Source organism: Suillus discolor (assembly GCF_016758755.1).
Source record: "Suillus discolor strain FC423 chromosome Unknown F5147scaffold_45, whole genome shotgun sequence".
NCBI lineage: Eukaryota > Fungi > Basidiomycota > Agaricomycetes > Boletales > Suillaceae > Suillus > Suillus discolor.
This window is the reverse complement of record NW_024541292.1, coordinates 168,542-188,989: the sequence shown is the minus strand read 5'-3', so window position 1 is coordinate 188,989 and position 20,448 is coordinate 168,542. Positions and strand designations below refer to the sequence as shown.

The 20,448-nt window shown below is 47.4% G+C and overlaps 9 protein-coding genes across 9 annotated transcripts; 3 read left to right on the top strand and 6 right to left on the bottom strand.

The window, feature by feature from the left end:
• Positions 1-979: 979 nt before the first annotated feature.
• F5147DRAFT_706574 (uncharacterized protein) lies at positions 980-1,559 on the bottom strand (the record flags this gene model as incomplete). The annotated part of the gene is given in 3 exon segments (XM_041438006.1): positions 980-1,024; positions 1,035-1,252; positions 1,304-1,559. 2 exon segments carry the CDS (start codon positions 1,557-1,559, stop codon positions 1,035-1,037), a joined length of 474 nt encoding a protein of 157 aa, XP_041290407.1. The 3' UTR covers positions 980-1,024.
• An 839-nt stretch (positions 1,560-2,398) lies between these two features.
• On the top strand, positions 2,399-4,469 carry F5147DRAFT_776092 (uncharacterized protein; the record flags this gene model as incomplete). The annotated part of the gene is made up of 7 exons (XM_041441807.1): positions 2,399-2,491; positions 2,547-2,559; positions 2,645-2,947; positions 3,010-3,425; positions 3,488-3,912; positions 4,168-4,302; positions 4,367-4,469. 7 exons carry the CDS (start codon positions 2,399-2,401, stop codon positions 4,467-4,469), a joined length of 1,488 nt encoding a protein of 495 aa, XP_041290406.1.
• On the bottom strand, positions 4,241-5,191 carry F5147DRAFT_706568 (uncharacterized protein). The gene is made up of 5 exons (XM_041438005.1): positions 4,971-5,191; positions 4,747-4,919; positions 4,549-4,687; positions 4,367-4,489; positions 4,241-4,302 (listed from the first exon to the last, which is right to left on the bottom strand). Exons 1-3 carry the CDS (start codon positions 5,159-5,161, stop codon positions 4,602-4,604), a joined length of 450 nt encoding a protein of 149 aa, XP_041290405.1. The 5' UTR covers positions 5,162-5,191; the 3' UTR covers positions 4,241-4,302; positions 4,367-4,489; positions 4,549-4,601.
• Positions 5,192-5,853: 662 nt separating this feature from the next.
• F5147DRAFT_706566 (hemolysin-III related-domain-containing protein) lies at positions 5,854-6,837 on the bottom strand. Its single transcript, XM_041438004.1, has 5 exons — positions 6,677-6,837; positions 6,584-6,626; positions 6,485-6,532; positions 6,163-6,364; positions 5,854-6,093 (listed from the first exon to the last, which is right to left on the bottom strand). Exons 1-5 carry the CDS (start codon positions 6,758-6,760, stop codon positions 5,958-5,960), a joined length of 513 nt encoding a protein of 170 aa, XP_041290404.1. The 5' UTR covers positions 6,761-6,837; the 3' UTR covers positions 5,854-5,957.
• Positions 6,838-8,310: 1,473 nt separating this feature from the next.
• Positions 8,311-8,591, bottom strand: F5147DRAFT_706563 (uncharacterized protein). The gene has a single exon (XM_041438003.1). It carries the CDS (start codon positions 8,535-8,537, stop codon positions 8,316-8,318), a length of 222 nt encoding a protein of 73 aa, XP_041290403.1. The 5' UTR covers positions 8,538-8,591; the 3' UTR covers positions 8,311-8,315.
• Positions 8,592-9,792: 1,201 nt separating this feature from the next.
• Positions 9,793-10,580, bottom strand: F5147DRAFT_284110 (uncharacterized protein). The gene has a single exon (XM_041429029.1). It carries the CDS (start codon positions 10,477-10,479, stop codon positions 9,991-9,993), a length of 489 nt encoding a protein of 162 aa, XP_041290402.1. The 5' UTR covers positions 10,480-10,580; the 3' UTR covers positions 9,793-9,990.
• Positions 10,581-11,298: 718 nt separating this feature from the next.
• Positions 11,299-12,639, top strand: F5147DRAFT_838626 (glycosyltransferase family 2 protein). The gene is made up of 3 exons (XM_041444172.1): positions 11,299-11,428; positions 11,507-12,058; positions 12,113-12,639. The coding sequence occupies exons 1-3, from the start codon at positions 11,321-11,323 to the stop codon at positions 12,449-12,451; spliced, it is 999 nt and encodes a 332-aa protein (XP_041290401.1). The 5' UTR covers positions 11,299-11,320; the 3' UTR covers positions 12,452-12,639.
• A 1,813-nt stretch (positions 12,640-14,452) lies between these two features.
• On the top strand, positions 14,453-16,060 carry F5147DRAFT_706551 (uncharacterized protein). Its single transcript, XM_041438002.1, has 7 exons — positions 14,453-14,607; positions 14,658-14,819; positions 14,885-14,960; positions 15,011-15,136; positions 15,197-15,381; positions 15,429-15,804; positions 15,862-16,060. The coding sequence occupies exons 1-6, from the start codon at positions 14,509-14,511 to the stop codon at positions 15,633-15,635; spliced, it is 855 nt and encodes a 284-aa protein (XP_041290400.1). The 5' UTR covers positions 14,453-14,508; the 3' UTR covers positions 15,636-15,804; positions 15,862-16,060.
• A 210-nt stretch (positions 16,061-16,270) lies between these two features.
• F5147DRAFT_809544 (Tco5, signal transduction HAMP domain histidine kinase) lies at positions 16,271-20,248 on the bottom strand (the record flags this gene model as incomplete). Its single annotated transcript, XM_041443420.1, has 18 exons — positions 16,271-16,343; positions 16,396-16,450; positions 16,498-17,205; positions 17,258-17,425; positions 17,485-17,637; positions 17,685-17,989; positions 18,042-18,348; positions 18,444-18,542; positions 18,592-18,609; positions 18,719-18,842; positions 18,889-18,950; positions 19,001-19,044; positions 19,097-19,186; positions 19,236-19,301; positions 19,351-19,374; positions 19,429-19,535; positions 19,588-19,692; positions 19,742-20,248. Coding segments are annotated over 18 exons (3,015 nt in total), but the record flags the coding sequence as incomplete, so codon positions are not given.
• Positions 20,249-20,448: the final 200 nt, after the last annotated feature.

Below are 20,448 nucleotides of genomic sequence, written 5' to 3'. Positions count from 1 at the left end.
GGAAATCTCGAGTTCTGGGTAGTGGGCAATGGACAAATGTTGCAGGTCTTGACATATTGGAAATCAAACGAATTTGAAAAGTGACTGCAGATCCGCTGGATAGATGGTTGGAATGGCGGCGCTGACGCTATATGGCTTACATAATATTGATTTCGCTCTGTAAAATCTATTATTTCTGAATCAACTTGCACTGGTTACGGGCGCTCATAGAATGAGTCTAGGGCAATTGTGGTCCAGCTCAATGCTCGCCGATGCAGCCTCCATCGACATAGTGTCCTTGTTCCTGCTACATCAAGACATCACATGTCTCATCCATACTCACGACAATGCCCAGGAGCCTCAACTCTGCCCACATACAGTGGGTGCACGCATATAAGCTCATTGTCGACGCGTTGATGACTGTTCAAATGTTCAAAAGCCGACACGATCCACTCTCGCACTAAAAATGGCACTGCAGCGATGAACCTCTGGAAAGGCAGTGTCCTAGCCTTCAGAAGTTCTATGTCGCGATCAGTTCATTTGTGTTGCTGGTATGGAGGGGGAACGGGAACATATCAAGTTCCACGGTATTATTTGGTGAGTCCAATTCCTGTAGCAACTTACTATTGTGTTCTAGAAGTAATCATCCCCTTTAAGGGTTCTGTATCATGCACGATGATAGATGTCATGCAGCTGCATGTTCTTCCAGTATTCATCCAAATGCTTTTCTACAGGAAACACGGAACACTCCGAGGAACCGCCTGTTCTTTTTTTGAACCTTAATTGAACACTATACAATTGGCACCCTTCCCGTGGTTTTTTTCTTTATGGCAAGCTCATTATTACCTTTGGGAGGCGGGTAGCGAAATGGCTACGAGCACCAAGCTCAGGCGCATACGCGCATCCAGATTTTTTAGAAATAAATGTTGGTCGATATCTTTACATAGGCATACAGGTGGGCGCAAAATAGTACATTCAACATCAACCCTTACTCCATTCTGCTAGACGTCGAGGTCAATTTAAGACACAAGAACAATTTGTTTAACTGATGCCAATCAACTGTAAGCCAAGTCTCTTTTGAATGAACTAAAAGACCTACCAGCTCCAGTGCAATTTGGCGATCCTACGTTTATCATGACACACTCGCCAAACATGTTGCTGCTCAATACTATGCTTTCATGACTGTGCTCTGCGGGTTCTGCCTGCATTTCTGATCGAGGCTTGAAGGGCGTAGGCTCTGCAATTGTGGTAACACATTCTAACTTGGTGGTAGCTGTTTACATCGTGAAGTGGGTCTTGTCAGTCAAAAATACAAAGAACTCACTGGAACCATTGTAGTGACTTGAGTATATATTGATGGTTCCCCCCTCCGCAATATAGTTGTTCTGTATGATTATGATACAGTTGCTTGGTGGGTTCGGGGATGGCTGTTTGACACTTGGCAGTGGAATGCCATCAGTCATGGAGCCATGACTGGGTGACGCTGGCATTGCAATAGCATCTTGCAATGGGACAATAGCAAGAGGCAGATATAACTCTGTTGAAGCACGAGGTGAGTATGTTTTAGTAGAAGAATCCATTGTAGAGTTTGGGGGTGGGTGCTGGTAAAAGCAGGATAGAGTGCGCCTTTTAACTTGTTTCAATGATACACAGACGCCGCCGAATACTAATTAATAATTTACGGATCTGTCTGGTCAATGATGACATCAATGACAGCCAATCAGAACTCATCTTCAATAATTATCCAGTGTAAATTTGCAACATTGAAGGTTGATCTGAGATGCGGCAAGTGACAGTATATATATATATTCAAGATATACTAACAGCACATCCCCCGTGGTCCATGGATGATGCATATGCACGGCATTTGCCCCCCTTAGTGTGTGACATTGCAGTGCTCTATCTCCAATTCTGGAACCGTCCAACTTGAAGCGGCTCTTTTGAATCCATCATGAGACTCCCATTATTAAATGTGTTGTGAATGAGTGCGCAGCAGGCCTATCATAAAGTGACAATCACCACGGTTGCCTACCTTAAATATGGTAACCGAGTGGGTGGTAACCATGTCGTTGAATGTCAGGGTTTGTCCTCAAGGTGCTGTCCACTGGTATAATGGAATAGACCTGGTCATGTTTCTTCATGCAAGTTACTTTCCAGCCAAGGTTTCCTCAATGTTGTGGTCATGTTATTAATTTCATTGATGGAGGGCGTGCAGTGTGCCCCCAACAAATTATCTAGGTGCGAAGGAAGCAAGACCAGTCTGTGGACTTTTATCTACTGCATAGCAGTTGGATTTATGTTACTAGTCACCGGGAAGGGCACGATAACATTTCCGAATATTCTCAGTGACCCAGAGTCTCAATTGACAAAGTATTTCTCGCTTCAATTTACTGTATGGTTCCGGTAATAAGTCTTTAAAATGGACCAATCTGTTTATTCGCTCATTGCTCTAGCCATCTCATTACCCTGTGTGAGTGATAATTTCAATACCAACATCTGGTCTTTCGTTTTTGTATGATGAGCACCCATTTCATCATTGTTCTTTGAGCCACGGACTATCTCGACAGACGTTGCGCCGCAGTGAGGACGACAAATCCTGGGTCAGGGAATCATTTCCCTCTTACCTGACCATCTTCTCCATACCATCTTTGCTAATCATCACTAGCTCTATCTAGCTCTCATCTTGCCCGACCCTTGGAAAAGACATACCGCTCACGAAAATCCCTCAAAGACCCTCTCAGCCTTCCATCTCTCGCCAATGCAGCCTCCATTGATCTCAGCGTCATCATTCCCGCGTACAACAAGACATCCCGTCTCCGGTCCATGCTCGAAACGACACTTGATCACCTTAACTCCACTTCCATCCGCCAGGCACGTACATACGAGCTCATCATCATTGACGACGATTCAAAAGATAACACGTCCGCACTTGCGCGGCTGCTCGAGAGAGCGAACCTGAGATGGAGAGGTGGGAGATGGGCATGGAGAGAAGAGAACCTTTAAGTTTGGATAGACGTGATCCACCAATAGACAGACGCGATCTACCCATGGACAGACGTGAACCTCTCACCAAAGATAGACGCGACCCACACGCTCACCCTATGGAACGCTTAGACCGCCCTCGCCCTCCCTCCGAGCGTGGTCCCATCCCCGCAGGCCCCAGCATCCTGCAGCTCCACCTTGGTCCTATCCATCCCCATCTGCACACGCATGTGCTGCGGCTAGAGCGTGATAGGGAGAGGGAAAGAGAGCGCAAATGCGAAAGAGAACGCTTCCATGCCATCGCTCCCCCTCTAGACTGCGAGCGCGAGATGACGATCCACAGGGACCGAGAAGTATTGTGTGAGAGAGCGGAGAGGTTGCGTTTGCAGCAGCAGCAGCAATGGGATCGTGACAGAGATCGAGAAAGGGAACGCCCAGGAGAGATGCAGCCAGATAAACCCAGCGTAGGGGAACGATAGAGGGTAGGACCTAACCTTAATTCTGGACCGGGGCCAGGACCTAGCAGCCATCTTGCATCTCGACTCTCCTGACCCCCTATGCACTGGCAAACACCCACACCCACACCCACCTATCGCCTCACGCACATAATACTCATGGACACCCATCAAGTCATGGGCATGTGCATATACCACCACCACCACCACCACATAATTCTCATATCCAGCAGGGTTGTGGGGGGATGTTACCTGTCCAAGGGCAGTTCCAGGCGTTGCCTCCTCCGCATCTGCATGAATGGGATAGGGATAGGGAACATATGCAAAGTCAGAGAGTGGACAGGGAGCGTGTGTATCTGAGGCTTCCTGGTCCTGAGAGAGAGAGGCACCGGGACATAGATAGGGATAGGGAGCAGAGAGAACGCTTGTCTACTGATCAACGGTTGAGTGAACGTCCGGGTCCGGGAGAGATCCTACAGTTGAGAGATCGCTTTTGGTGAGGTCGTTGAAGTGGGTGTGTTTTTCCCTTTCCTCTTGTCTTTCTCTTTCGTACAATTTTCTACCATCTGTTTCTGGTACTGGTTAAGATTATCTTACAGAAGGGCTCTGCGTGCGGTCCTGGGCTTGGGCGCCGCAACAGGTCACAACGATTGCAAAAATGTGGGTCACGTCATGCGGCTTTGGCCCTTGCTCCTGCAACATTGGCCTCGCCACCACCATGCACACACTTGTTCGCTGATGTCACAGACAGCCGCAAGCGACGCTGGTGTTCCTTCGACAATATCCCTCTGAACGGGAAAACAAAAATCGACCCCGAGAATCTAGAAAAGCTCCAGAAGATGCACGCGCGGACGCTGGTGTTTGGTGACTCAGGAACGGGTGCTGGGTGGGTTTCATTCTGTTTCGTTTTTTCGTGCACAGAGTGAGTGCTGACTGGATGTGTCTTTTAGATTCAAATACACTCCGATTTTCCTTGCATGTACGCTCTTCCCGCATCTAACAGATCCCGCTGTACGTGCATCTTTGCCTCGAAAGCAGCGGAAGATTTGGTAGATATGCAGAGTGAGTATCAAGTAAGTACATGACAACGCCCAACATGGGGCCATGAACGACAGCGCAGGACTAAAATCAGATGCAAAATACAATGTCCAACATAGGATCATGAATGACCACACAGGACTTTAACTAAGTAACGACTCGAAAGGGTTTCCTTGCTTCGCAAAAATGTCGTACTTGGTTTGAGGTCTTAGGAAGAGCAGTTTGCTTGACTGGTGAGTGATAAAGGATTCTTAAGCTCTTGGATTTTGGTCAGAAGTAAAGGACCCACCAGCTCCTGTGCAATTGTGGGATCCTATGTTGATCATAACGTACTGGCCAAAAGTGTTGCCGTTGAATATGACACTTTCGCGACTGTATTCCACTGGTACCAACTGTCTGGCTAACGGAGGCTGCGAGGACGTAGGCTCAGTAGTTCCAGCAACGCCAGCGACGTATTCCAGCTTGGTCACAGCTTGTTTGAAAGGTGAGCATAAATGGTAAGTTATATATATGAAGAACTCACTGGAACCGTCGCAGTGACTCGAGGATATGTTGATGGTTACACCCTCTGCAATAACATTGTTCTGAAAGATGGTGATGCGTTTGTTTGCATCCAGCAGTTGATTCGGCAGGGGAGTTCCATTGGCATCAGACTCAGTTGAAACACAAGGTAGGGGTGCTTCGGACTCCTGAGTAACTGTTGCCATTGTAGAGAGATGAGGTTGGTGTGATAAAAAGATAGGGACGTGCCACATATTTAAACTAACTCAAGTCCATGGGTCATTACACCGTGGTGTACAAGATCCCAATATGCGGCCTCGCCTATACGGTATGCACGCATAAGTGCCTTTCGGCGATGATCAGATCTTTAATTTTTTAGCTTCGATTCCTCAAACGCGGTAAATACGTAATTGTCTCATGGCTCATATGTGCTATCTTGTGTCGGAGACAATCACGACGCACCGCAGTGTAGCCTAACGTACTTCGTGCTGCACTTCATTGGTCGCCAGAGTTGGTACATCCGGCCCTGCATCGTGGCACTCTCTAATACCTAAAAAATAGAACTCGGACAAAGCCTCGAGGTCTTGGTGTGGCAAGGCATCTTTACATCTATTCATCATCGTCCATTGGACGCTGGTGGATCAGAGCCTCGATCCCATTCACTACTAGTAGTGCAAAATCCATCTATCATCTAACATACACGTCACCTTCATAACCACACGCATACAGTGCACGGTCACCGAAGGCAAACAATCAAGACCATTCAATCTGTCGATTGAAATAAGGATGACCAAACTTCCATTAGGCTTACGGATACACCCTGCAACGTGCATTTTGTTTCCGCGCTAACGACTCCGCCGGAGCCGTGAACCCTGCTGTACAGGTGAATTCGGGCATGTTCGACAAAATATTTTCCCAGGGCTGTCCAACCACAGCATAATACTCACGACGCAGCGACGCAACACCAGCATGTCACAATCTTCATCTGTTTAAGCCAGAATGTCAATGATCGAAGGCAGTCAATACACACATCCCGTGAGCCAGAGCGGCCAGAACCACACAGGGGTGAAATATTTGATGTGATGTGAAGAGTAAGTCGAATTTCCCTGGGGCCAGATGTTCCGGCATGCGATTGGCACTGCGCGGGGATTAATCGTAATGTCAGACATATGTGTGGAAAGTGGGAAATCGGCGAGGCCCTACGCACTAAATCAATGCGCCCGTAATGCATAGTCCACCTGATGCGAGCAGCCAACCAAATGCCATTTCGGAAAATAGCTTTGATGCCCCATGCGATACCAATAAACGAGCAACTGGGACCACAGCGGACAATCCAAGACCAATGAAAACACCGGTACGTGCACCTTGATGTGTTGGTTTTGCATATTCAGGGTTGAGAACGATATATGCTGCTCCTTAAAACGTATATTGGTAAATGACTTGCTAATGGACTGGTATCAATGAACAACACCGACCTGCGCCAACTAGTGCGATGGAACATAGATAACAGGCTTACAAGGCTGGTTCACAGTAGAATCCGTAGTAAAGGTATGGTACAAAAGATCCGACGGTGAGGACTACGGAAGTATTTGTCAAAATGAGATAGAGGTGGCGATACATTCACTTACTGACGATCCCCGAATAGTCCTGTAAATGGCACTGGGTCGACGCCTGTAATTTATGAGTCAGATCCTGTAGTCGGAACTTGGAGAAGGACTGACTTGCGCGGAATGACAAGTGGTAGTGTAGAACATGGCGTCTGTCATGACCCCTTTCAATGTGTCACCCCGCTCAGTCAGCCTCATGGGATTCTCGCGAGACCGATCTCGATATTGTCTATCCGAATGAAATCAATCAGTACAGCCTCAGCCTTGTCATGGATTGCCAGCATCTCAGAGCTTCCTTTACGGTAACTTTGACCTCGCTCATGTCCACACAATCTAACCTATCATGCGTAAGCATTATATGAGACAAATTAGACACGGCGGAGACTCGTCAGAAGTGTTAGCTTGAGTTCTCCATCATGTTCAAGTAATCTCCATACCTATGATAGTACTTTCTGAGAACTTAACAAGCGCCGTGTCGACGCCTCAAGCCTTCGTAGGATTTCATTCCGACAATATTCGTCTCGCGCGCAAGAATCCGATGAGGCTGAACTTAATATAAGATGCGATGCCCCCCGGGACACATTGAAAGGGTCATGAAATTATGAATGAGAATCAGGTCTAACTCGGAGGTACAGACGCAAAAGGTAACACGTAAGTGACTTTCGTATTGAAAACTAACAACCTGTGACTCGTGGTGCTAGACAACGGAGTGGTGGTGGGATAATTACTAGGAAGTGGCATACAGAAGTGAATTGCGAAAAGCTCACCAGGCCAGCGTACAGCCGCAATTATACACTAGGTGATCGCCGAGGTTCGCGGAAAATGCGGGTCGACTACCCTGAGCACGGAGAGGTAGCATATTTAGACTGGAGGAAGCGTAATGGGGCACAATGACGCAGATATTGACGGCCTCGCTGACTGTACTCCAGTGCCACACTCTCAGGTCTGTACTTTGGTATGATCGGGCATGTGATCTAGACTCGTGACCAGTCTGACGTACGTCACATGAGAGTGGGGAATTTTTGACGTAGTCAGACTGGTCGATCTCGGAGAAATTTGGCAGGTGAAGCATGGAGTTCAAATTCTAGCAGGTGCCGGTTGTGCCGAGTGTCGTCGTACATCTAGACATTGTGTGGCAGACACTATACTGTTTTGCTTTACCTTTGCTTCTCTCCCCCGACAAGATGGCTATCACAGTTACACCTTTAAAATTGCTTTAAAAAGATCATGTACGCTGAATATTTGAATATCACTCTCATCGCGTGAAATTTGCGCTTCTGGATTACAGGTCAAGGAATTCGAGGAGCATGGGGTTCGTTCAATCGCAATCAATCATGACACTCCTCATGACAAGACACTCTGGAGTGTACATGAGAGTTGCTGAGGCTGCGAGGGTCCACTGTCCATGCTAAAGGTTCAGGCGGCAGGGCATACTGCAGTGGGGGAGTATAATATGGAGCAAATGGTATCATTTGAAGTATCCTATTTCAATTTTAGTGATGCAGCGCAAAAGCGAGAAAAATGTGGTACTCTATGCAGCAGTGCGCGAACGAAAGTTTCTGAGTGATTGATAGTCGACAGTTACCTTGCGGAGCAAGGTCATGTCGGATGGCAGATAATCTGTCAGTCACCTGACATGAACATCATGCTGTGCAATAATCAAAAATAATAGAACTGCATCAATATGAATACACAAAACTACTTCATAAAGTATCCAATTAGCTACTCAGAACTTGGTCTCGATGAAATACAGTCAAACTCTGAGCTCGATCTCGATGTCATGATACAATTTTAAATTAGTGATGTTCCGGCCCGGCTTAGGCTCGGCTTGGGGGGGGGGTTTAGGTTCGCTAGATTTCAAGCCTGAGCCGTGAGCCCAAGCCGGCCCAAAGCCGGGGCTTAGGCCCATGCAAGCCGCGGCCGTGTAATCGATGTCTGAGCTCCACCATGCTGTTCCCAAAACCATGAACACCATGCGCAAACGCCCAGCACACGTCAGCAACTGCTGATGTGGCTCAGACGAATACGGACGATGGACGAGAGCAGGAGAAGGGAAGAAGACAAGGAGGAGAACGAGAACAAGAGAGAGGATATGGACGATCGGTAGCACTCGAGTGCTTCGATTCTGCTCGCCCGGAAGAGTAAGCGCTGAATACTATAACTCGGATACCTGAAGTACAGCGTCGAAGAGGGATGTATTTCGAACGGTCGATGAACCACTCGCCGACTTTGGATCTAATTGTAGGTTGGGCACCTAGACCACAGACCAACCAAAATTTCGTAACGCGTCGACCTTGAAATGTCTCGAGGGCCAGGCAGACGATGATCTTGTGTTCCATTTGAGATCAACGGATCTCTTTCGGTTGCCATTTCGTGCGTATGTAGTTGAAGTTGGGAGTCAAACTTCAAAGAGTGTCACGCGATGAAGAGCCTCCCAGTTATGTTCGAGTGCAAGAGCAATCGCATGGTGCCCGGATCTGGAATACAAAACATTTCAGCAGATGCAAAAATCACGGGGTGATATAGTGAGGATGGTAGAGCGCGTGAAGCCGCATTGGTCTATTTGGATTTGTTGAACTTTCGTACATTTTGTGTGCTGTTACAATGTTTTAATCGGCTTATCGAACATGCTCAAAAGGCAATATTAGGACCAAGCTGAAGACGACATCGAATATGCTAAAGGCCAACCTATTAATTGGCTGAAAAAAAATGACTTATCGCAGTGAAAACAAAAAACAAGCAGACTTAGGACTGCCGTCACGCAGATTTTGGGGTCCGAAAACGACGAGTGTTGGAAGAGGTCAACAAGGCCGATTCCCACGAATTAAAAATTCTCCAGAGCAAGGTCATAAGTTCGCACAGCAAACCCCTAGTAACTATGTAGCACTATTACTTCGACCGGCACGACCGGCACCTGCTAAATTGAAACTCCATGCTTCGCCTGCCAAATCTCTCCGAGATCGACCAGCCTGGCTACGCCACTCGACTTGTCCGTGGTTATATAAGCCAGGCTGGTCCCGAGCCTACATGTGATCGGGATTAACAACTGGTTCCTGCCCGGTGTGCCCAGGAATCTTTTACGTCAGCAACAACTCGCAGTTTCGTGCCGTCGGCTTACTCCGATAGTCTTGAGCGGGGAGGCTAATTATGACTGACACCACGTGGTATAAAGACGCCAGGAAATCGATATGGCTGCCACCTGTCTTCCTGCTGTGAAGAACTGGAGTAAAATCTTGGCAAGATGGAAGATTCTGATACAAGACACAACGTTTAGTACAGGTTAAGATAACGCCAATTTGAGATGATTAAGCAATAGTGGTGGCCGGGTCCAGTTCTAAACCGCGGTTCGAACCTAAACCGTTTCGTTGAACCTGACCAAAAGGCCGGTTCAAAGTTCAGGAAATAGAAGGATTGGTCCGGTCCACGGTTCAAGGACTTGCAGGATTCTTGAACCTGGTCCGAACTAGTAGACTCCGCCCTCGGGCATGTTCCACCACCAACACATTGCCGGCGATGTTATCTAAGTTTGCTGTAATACCTGCTATTCTGTGAATCAAACTGCTGGATGCAGGGAACGCTACTAGATGTTCGCGGAAGAACGTGTATCCCAGCGCTGGTGGGAGTCCAGCGGGCATCTGCATAATGAGATTGTAAGTTTTGCGGAAACGTCCGGTAGAAGAGATGGAGAGATCACCTGCGGGTGCGAAATGAGTCCCTGAGTCTCTTAATTCCATCCCTGAACAGGGCTGAGACAACATGGGGAGTGCAGGCACTCGTTCCGGAGAGAAGCCCTCGCACGGAACCTGAGTCATAAACCCAAGACACTCTTTTAGAAGATCAAGAATGAGGCCACCAAATTCCGTAGCTCCATGTACTCTGTCCGTCTTCTTCCTCCTAAGTGACAGTAGAAACTGCATAGTTCACCTAGTCTGAAGCCCACAGCACTCCGAGTCAAAACTTCCGACTCGGAGTTAACAAAGAGCGTGGTCACCATGATGATGGTCAACCCCACGTTTGCTGCGGTTTCATGAACCTCAGCGATCACAACGTAAGCCCAACTGCCATGTAGTAGATAAAAGTACGCCCAGACACGTGCGATAAATCTGATCTGCAGACCTGATGGGTAAGAGTGGCGATGGAAAAATGCAAACTTGGGAAAGGGTGCCGCAGTACTTCGACATGAACAGAGAAGCCATGATAAACGGCCGATGTTCCTCTGTGGATGGTGGCTGTACTAGCGGTGAGGGACGAGCAGAAGGAGAGGCAGCTGATTTTAGAGCAGCAGGAGTTGAGACCGACGGTGTGGGAGGTCGGTCAGATGACTGAGGCGGTGCGGGTGGGATAGACAGTCGCTTGTAGATGACTGTCTTGATGGGCTTCGAACGAACTCTCGGCGAGTGGCTAGCTCCGAGTTGCGCTAGCCTTTCAGAACGATCGCCTGTTTCAAAGTCGGTGCTTCCATCATGATACCATATTTCCTCGTTGCTTCCATGAACGCCCCCAAGCTATCGAAGTTCTGGGTTTGCGGCAGCGGCGGGAAGTATACGGGGTGTGTCTGACGTTGCGGACTTGCGGTCCTTCAGAGTCAAGTAATGTTGTGTGACATGATACATTGCGTGACAAACTTCATCTCAATTGGCTTCAATTTACCGTATGGTTCCTTGAAGGAGTCTTCAAAAATGGACCAATCTGTCCTTGGTTATTTGTTAACTGCTCTGGCCATATCGTTACCTTGCGTGAGTGATAATTTCAACGTCAATGTCTGGTCTTTCGTTTTTGTATGATGAGCACCCATTTCATCCTTGTTCTTCGAGCCACGGGCCGTCTCGAGAGACGTTGCGCCGTGGCGAGGACGACAAATCCTGGGTCAGGGAATCATTTCCCTCTTGCCTGACCATCTTCTCCATATCAATCCGCTTTAACAATTTCGCTAATCATCACTAGCTCTATCTAGCTCTCATCTTGCTTTCGCCTCCCCCAATAATAACCCGACTCTCGGAAAAGACATACCGCTCACGAAAGTCCCTCAAAGATCCTCTCAGCCTTCCATCTCTCGCCGATGCAGCCTCCATTGATCTCAGCGTCATCATTCCCGCGTACAACGAGACATCCCGTCTCCCGTCCATGCTCGAAACGACACTTGATCACCTTAACTCCACTTCCATCCGCCAGACACGCACATACGAGCTCATCATCATCGACGACGGTTCAAAAGATGACACGTCCGCACTTGCGTTAAAATTGGCACAGCAACACCTCAATAGCGATATTCGGGTTGTCACCCTTGAAAAGAACCTTGGCAAGGGCGGTGCGGTACGCCATGGGATGCTACACGCACGCGGAAACAGGCTGTTAATGGTGGATGCGGACGGTGCAAGTCGCTTTGAAGACTTAGAGCTACTGTGGAAGAAGATGGACGAACTTGGGCCGAAGAACGAGCCGACGGTGGTCGTCGGCAGTCGAGCGCACCTCGTCAAGACCGAAGCTGTGGTCAAGGTGCGCCTTTTCTCCGGTGTGACACGACTGACTTCTTACATCGCTCTCCGTTAGCGCTCTGTACTCCGTAACATCCTCATGTATGGCTTGCACACTATCCTACGCATAGTGGGCGTGGGGCATATTCGTGACACGCAGTGCGGATTCAAACTATTCTCACGCCGCGCTGCACAGCAGATTTTCCCTGCACAACATCTTGCCACTTGGATCTTCGACGTTGAGCTACTCCTGCTTGCGAAGCAGCTGGGTATACCTGTTGCAGAAGTTCCTGTACAATGGCATGAGGTGGCGGGGAGCAAACTGAATGTTGTCAAGGACTCGCTACAAATGCTCAGGGACCTGCTTGTTCTCCGCGCTAACCAGCTCACCGGACGATGGAAAGTATCACCATGATGATATACCACGGCCACGCCAGTCACGGAATGTCTATGCGCATGGTGGATGTACTCTCACTAGCTCTGCAAAGACAACTTAGAATATATCATTGTACGTAGAGTAACATCAATTATTATGGATGTAGCGTTACATGCGCCATCCTTAGTGGTGCGGCCACTTTATAAGCACACCTTGGAGGTTTGGCTGGAATATTAGAGCAGAACAGCTCATTGATTCGGACTTTGTGATGGCGACGAATCCGAACGACAGCTGTACTTAGGAGGAAAGTGACTAACCTCAGTGTCTTTCTGCAGTGGACGTCTCTGCAGATGGCGTTGAAAAGTAAAGCACTTGTATTCGTTCCGAATATCTAATTTCAATATTCATGATCCTCGATACTGATATGCATGTATGGTGGCGAACTCTTTCAACATAAGAACGTGAACCTCCCCCATAATGATTTGTGAGCATCAACGAGTCCACCTCCCACCAACATTGGTATTCGCAATTTCGATGTGGCACTTTACTTAGTAGACGTTGTCAGGGCTAAACTTGATGTATACGGTCAAAAGTAATTCAAATTCTGGTCAATCGAGTTACTTATAATGAGTTATGTAACTGCCAACTTAGCACATGAACAATTTTGCTAAAAGCGAAATTGATCGTCTGCTGAATTGGATGAATACGCGTTGTCCATTCCTTTCTCAACACAACGGCTTCAATCACGAGGGCCCCCGAAAACATCCTAGAAGTAGCTGACACTATGGTGACGATTTGTGTGGAAAAAGAGCGAGGAAAGAACGAGTAGGAGTCAACGCAGCGAGCTTTACCATGTAGGCTAGTCCTACGTTTTATAGTAAGTATGACTGACAAATAAACTAAAAGAACGAATACGAACCGCCCAACCGTCCTACGGAAGCAACCATCTTGCGGACGATAAAAAAAGATACTGGCGGTGTAGTCGGTGGTCATCGATCATCTCCGACTCGCAGAGTCTCCAGGTTCCAGGCTTGTTGAAATTTGGAGATAAGATACAAAAACCGTAGCCTGATCGTACATCTTTTCTTAAAATTCCAACGTTAGTTCCAAAATGTCTGGAAAGGTCTGAAGACTTGATGCTGTCAGTAGATTACACCTGAAAACCCCGCATTGAGGCAAGCATCCATGTCAAAAGGTGAAATGACTCTGGAGATAGCCTGGGTACGGCGGTAACACTCCGGGAGAGACAGGCGAGACAGAATGTGAAAGGAGCGTGGAATGAGAGAAAGACAGGAATGTGTTTGAAGTAGACATATCAGAACAAAAGTGACTAGATCAGGAAACGGCCTTCGGTCCTCGGAACTTCATCGGAACCTTGCGTACAATCGGGTATTACTTCCCACGGATGTATGTCTTTATGGACGAATCTGACCTTCACGGCAAGGTGTCCGTCCAATCAATTTAAAACCAGCAAGCAACCTTTACGCGTTATAATCGCCTGAGCGACCGTAACGGAGAGCTACTTTCAAAACTATTTGACAGCGGGGCATTGGTGGTCAGATGTAAAGCTCGAGCACTGCCAGAGACACAGCCTGTCTCTAGAGGTACGTCACGGTTTGGCAGTGACTAACTACTTTACACAGGGGTGTCTCTTGTGCGCTTATATGATATCATGCACCATGTATTATAGTTCGTTCACGTATTAATGTTCACTGTGTGTTAGTCAACTTTTCTCTGTTTGCAGTTCTTCACTCGTGACAATAATTTTTCAAGCATCATCCGCCATCCGCAAATCATCTCCATCTCACAACAAGACGAGTGCTTTCTCTTTTTTAGGTTAGCATGTTCCAAAAATACACCCTGATGAGCTAGACCGCTGATGACACCAAGGCTCTATAAAGTTGGGCCCTCGTATTGTCCTCGTCTCGTATATTCCCAAGCCATCCAGGTTGTTCTCGCCATGGTCTCAACAGGCATTCCGCTAGATACCGCTACTATAATTTCAACAGCGCTGGAAGGCATCTTGTTTGGTGAGTACTAGGATGAGCATCTGTCCATGCCCATCAACCTAGGGTTCTTCAGGCTTTTCAGTTCTCATGTTTATGGGTACAATGTGGGCGTCGATCCACTACAAACGTGACGCAAATCGCCCGATCGCTTTGGCGGCAATCCTGCTGTTGATATTAAGCACTGCAGTGAGCCCCTCACCTCTTACACCTGATGCCACCTGCTGAATTTGCCCCAGCACTTGATCGTAGACATCATTCGTCTCCAAGATGGATTTGTCAAGTATCGCGACATCTTTCCTGGCGGACCAGTGGCGTTCTTCCAAGACATCAGCCAACCAACATTTGTGACAAAGAACCTGATATACGCCTTGCAAACTATGATTGGCGATGGCGTGGTGGTGTGTTTTATTCTTATTTACCAGCTTACAGCTCTTTGGGCTTAAAAAGCCTTGTATGATAAAAGATTTATCGCTGTTATGTCGTTTGGCAATCCGTTTGGGTAATTATTCTACCAAGCATGCTGTGGTGCGGCTCCTCAGGTCAGATCGCTACCGTACTCGGGGAATTGACTACTGATTTTGTATTGAAGTGGCTGCTTTAATCGCACCCTACTATGCCTCGCAGGCAACTGGCGGAAACGTCTACACCAATCAGACTAGACAATGGATCACGGCATTGTTTACCTTGACACTTTCAACTAATCTGATAAGTTCAGGTAAGCCTGCTTTCGCATTAACACGATGTCGATAGCTCATAACGACCTGAATTTATCCAGGATTACTTGTGTATCGCATCTGGACGGTGGAACGTAAAATCTCTCAAAATCGCGCTACGAATGGCACCATGATGCCCATCGTGCACGTGCTTGTAGATGCCGCCATCTTGTACTCTGCAGCCCTGGTGACCATACTAATATGTTTCATCTGCGCGAACAACGCCCAGTATATTATGCTGGACATGGTAATTATAACTGTCAACGCCCGTTATGAGACTGAAACTCGACCTAGATCATGCCAATCATTTCGATTGCCTTCTACATGGTGTTGATTCGCCTTACACCCTGGCAAACTACTCCAAATTTCCTCCCGATGGCTTATAGCGGGGAAATCGAAAGAAGGAGTTCGCAGCGGTATTCTATGAAGCCTTCGCAGGTTCATGTATCTCAGTGGACACAGAATGACGGTATAGAGGAGGAAGTGAAAACTGAAACATAGATTCTACGGAAGCTTGTAATGTATTCGAAGGTGAAGGGTAACAACTCTAGCTTTTTTTCAGGTTCCAGATGCAGATCATCTCCAGCCTCGCTCAATACTTACTGTACCTCGCGCAAATCTTCGTCCCTGAACAAAGCTGCACCTATGTAAACAACATGACTCCTGACAGGTTCGCTGTTCGTCGTGCAGTCTTGAAATACAGTTCTAATGTACTTACGATTATAAGCCATTGCCAGACCTTTGTTTCTCGTTGTAAAAGGATTGTCTCTAGCAAGCCTTTTCACGGGGTGCCCGATCACACCCAACCCGAATATATACACCTCCGTTGCGAACAATGATTACTAGTTGTTGACGCAGGGGACAAGAATTTGTCGACTATTATCATTCAATCAGCAATTAGTAGTCAGCCATCGTCTTTTTGCTCCCAAACTTTCATTTTCATATCGCCTGGCGGCTAAATAGCGTGAGTGAATAATAAAGATAGATAACAACATCTAGCATGGTACATGTTGTGCGATCCTATACGCAAAAAGTCCAAAATAAAGAACATCGTAAGATTGTCTACGGTAGATGAGAGTGCTGTAAACAAGGAGGACAAATAAGCCCATTGGTATCAAGGTCGTCAAAGTTCATAACTTTTGCCGCCGCTCGTCCGCTATCGTCAACATTTTGACCAGGCTAGATTCAAAGACAGGTTTTGTCAAGATGCTGATAGAAATTTAGTTGGACTTGAACGTTATGAACTAGGGAAGCCACATACTAGTCCACACCCGCCTCAAAGTATTCTTTCTGGTCATTGATGAGTGCATTACCTGCTTCAGCGTCAGAACACTTAAGGGCACAATTCAATTGCAGCACTGACCGGTAATTCCAACGACGAAATCGGCCCTACCCATCTCTCGAAGTTTGGAAACCACCTCCAAACCAGACATAACGGGCATCTGATTGTCAAGAAAGACGACATCATATGCATAACCATTCTCGGTCCCTTTACCATTCTGGTCCTTTTCACTATCATGATTGAGGTCGAAGACCCTAGAATTAGATCCATCTTCGGTCTTCGAAGTGCCTGGACCGCTGATGATCATCTCCAACGCAATTTCACCATTCTCAGCGGTTGAGACGTCGCATCCCAATCTCGTCAGCATTCGAGACATGACGGTACGAGTGATGCGGTCATCGTCAACGACTAGAACAAGTATAGGCGGATCAAAACCGGCAGTGGACCCTTTGCGGCTTAAAGGCAAAGGTAGGGACACCGATAATTGGGAAGCTGGCTGTCGAACTGGTGGATCTGGGCGAGTTGACATAGATGACATAGCTGGAAGTGGGGTAGCATCATCAAGACTCTTCAGCGAATCCGCAACGACCGTAGGCGAGCTGTCAACTGAGTATTTTCCCATTCGAGAGAACATGATGCTACCCAGGTTCTCGCCAAACTCATCGACAGGTGGAGTGGGTAACGGAGGACCAAGCTGTGTGCCTGACGAGAGTTTGCTGGTAGTCCGAGTGAGCCTGTAAGTTTCAGAGCTGTTAACTGTATTTGGTAAATTCAACTGCACCAGGCCCCCTAAAATCGGATGTTTGCTTTACACGATGAACAGAGTATGTATAACGCTGACCTTCGTCCATCATGGTCTGCATAATGTTTGTCGAGACTGACTGCGTCGGGGCACTGCTTGTCAGTAGATCCACTGATAGCGGCCCAGCTAGCTCAAAGGTGCGCTGCTTCTCGCGCAGAGTCGACTCCGCGTCTGGTTCATCGACGACTTTAACTCCGACACCCAGCGCTGTTGCAAAACATGTGCATAAACAATTAAAGTCGGGCTGAACAACCTAGATAACTTACGTAGCTCGACCCAAAATGTTGACCCATGGCCAACTTTAGAACGCAGGCCTAGCCGACCGCCACTCAGCCTTACGATCTGGCGGACGAGGGCCAGGCCAAGACCGGTGCCCTTTCCGCCTTGTTGTCTACCTTGCTCCGTCTGATTGAATGCAGCTGAAAAAGTGAGCATCTCGCAACGAATTCACAAGACGGTCACTCACAAAACAGCTTGCCCTGCGCCATCTCCCTGGGCGGAATTCCGTGTCCTGTATCGCTAACTTCAATTCGCACAACGATTTGCTTCGGTGGGCCCTTCTTTGTTGAAAATTCCATGTCCTGTCCCCCGCTCGTTGTTGGATGTAGTGGATCAAAATCATCAGCGGGGGCGCAGAGTACCTCCTCTATCGCATCTTCGCCTATATCAATCTTTGGTCTTGATGAAGGTTCTGGCGCAGGATGTGTAGGAAATATGAGACGTGTTGAACACATTATTCTGCCTCCCGCAGGGGTAAATTTACAGGCGTTGCTAAAAATGAAATGCTCCAGACAGTCTTGATGACGTATGGATAGCTGCAGACCTTGCGAGATTGTTGATGATCTGTCGCAGCCTAGTAGCATCCCCAAGAACGATACCGTCTTCCTTGTTGTTCAGATACTCCTCAGATCCTGCCAAATTATCGCCTGCAGCCTCGAAAGCGGCTTGTCGCGCAACCTTGTCGATGGTCTCGTCAAGAGAAGTTACGAGTTCAAGATTGCGGGCATCTGTTGCCATGCGCAGTGGAATGAACAACGAGCGCATAACAGCATGGAATTTGTAAGGTTTAGACAAGATCTCGAACAGACCACTATCCATGCGATTGCTAGGAACGATGTCAGACACGGTTCCTAGAAGGGAGGGAGCTACTCAAGCAAGTCAAGCATGTCATTGAGAACTGCTGAGCAATTAATTAGCTGCAGAAACTAAACGAAGACGGACTTACCTTTAGACATCATTACCAAGCTACCCCCTAATGCCATGAATTCTATTTCTTGCGCTTTAGATACAGCGCAGGACGCCTCCATATTCTGCACGGCGAGCACTAGACGCTCGAGATCAGCACTAGCTATCCTGTACCTGATAACACCTACGAGCTGTGTTCAAGGGCACTCGCACCTGTAAATTTCTGGTGAGTCAGGTGAAGACAAGAAGATACTGTACTTATCATGGAAGACATATCTAATAACAATAGTCAGCAAACTATGCAGGCATGCGAACATGATGCGTACGACGTAAGCCTCCTCTTAGAGTCCGCTTCTTTTCTCTCGTTAATTTGAGCCTTCTGGGTAGCCTTAAATTGGGTTTTGAGTTGCTCTCGGAGAATAAAGAGACGCCGTTCAGACTGTGAAGGTGAGAATAAAAAAGAGAGGAACACTTGTTCCACCCACATTCTCATGCATGTAATGCACAAACAAGAGGAATATGTGATACAGGAGAAAATTAAGCATGTCTGGAATTTTTAGTGAGCTAGGGGGATAAGACCGGAAACATTCAACGCACGCTTGGTCCATATTGGCTTATATGGCAAAATAAGAGTACTTGAGCTATGAGAAATCAGTATAGGCCTCGCAATACATAAACTCGTGCATATCTCACATAACCAGGAAAGTCAGTGCCCCCGCCATAGCGGCGATTCTATTCATCCGCATCCCGAATAGTGCTATAGTTTGTAATGCAGAGGTATAGCTAGAAGCAATGATAAGTAGTTTTGAGCTCGAAGGCCGGTACCACGCACTAGAATGTTCCGAGGAAATCCTTTGTTCCGCATGTGTTATCTGCACTATAATATCCACATACATACCTTTACCCAGTATCAGAGTCTTAGTAGAAGGCATAACGCTAAGGCTCACATTGTCACGATCTCATACAGACACCTCGGGGGAAGTCAAAATCATTGTACTTGCAAGCTACATATCTATGACGCTCACCATGACCACGTTGAGATCATTAAAAGCAACTGGTAAGGTATTCGACAGTCGCGTGGGAAATCGAATACAACCAAGATGAGGAGAGGAATGGTATGCGCAGGTATAAACTATTGTAAAATATGAACATGGCCAATACATGCAAACGACATTTGTACTTACACCCCATATCCATGATTTATCGAGTGTGGTGTTGGGCGTGGCAATTGTTGCTGCTCCAATGACCCAGTTGGCAATGAAAAATATGGCCGACCAAATTGCTAACGGCTGAACAAAACGTCAGTTAGGTAGCAGGGAAGTCCAGAAGGCACAGTACCTTTCTAATATACCAACGCTCCCCCTGATATCGTTCTTCCGTCTTTTCGTCATTGAAACGAACAAGAAAAAACTTATGAACTGCTGGCCAAACCTCCCAGCGGAGAAGAACGAGAAATTGACGGAAGAAGCCACCATCATCTGGAAACGCTGTACTTTCATGGCCGACGCTTGTACCAGTCCTTGCACCGACATGAGCCATGTGGCTATCCCCTGAATTATCCAAAGCGTATTCCGAATGGTCCGGCGAGTTCTTTATATCCTCTGTCCAATCTCGGTCCACGACAATTTCGTCGACTTCGTCAACGTCAGTACCATCTTCTGTTCTTAGCCGAACTTGACCGCTATCGCGAACACTGTCCACAAGCGCAGAGGATAAGGACGGGGACTCGGTACCCATGCGCTTCATGAAACATTCCCAATAAACGCATCTTTTCGTGTTTTGGTGGCCTGAATCTGCAGTACTAGTCTGTGTAACAGGAAGTGGCAAGCCCGTGAAGTCCTCGGGCTGACGGGTAAAGAGAACAGACGCCGTATCGCCCATCTTTGCCTCAACAAGCTGACGTCGAGTACCATCATTGAACTTGGACATCTCTGCAAGACAAGAGGCCGAGCAGCATGCGGAGGGGTGTATATGAGATCTGATGAACCTGGAAAGTGACTGTAAGATATCTGAGGATACGAAATTGCATCATAAGCTCACTATCT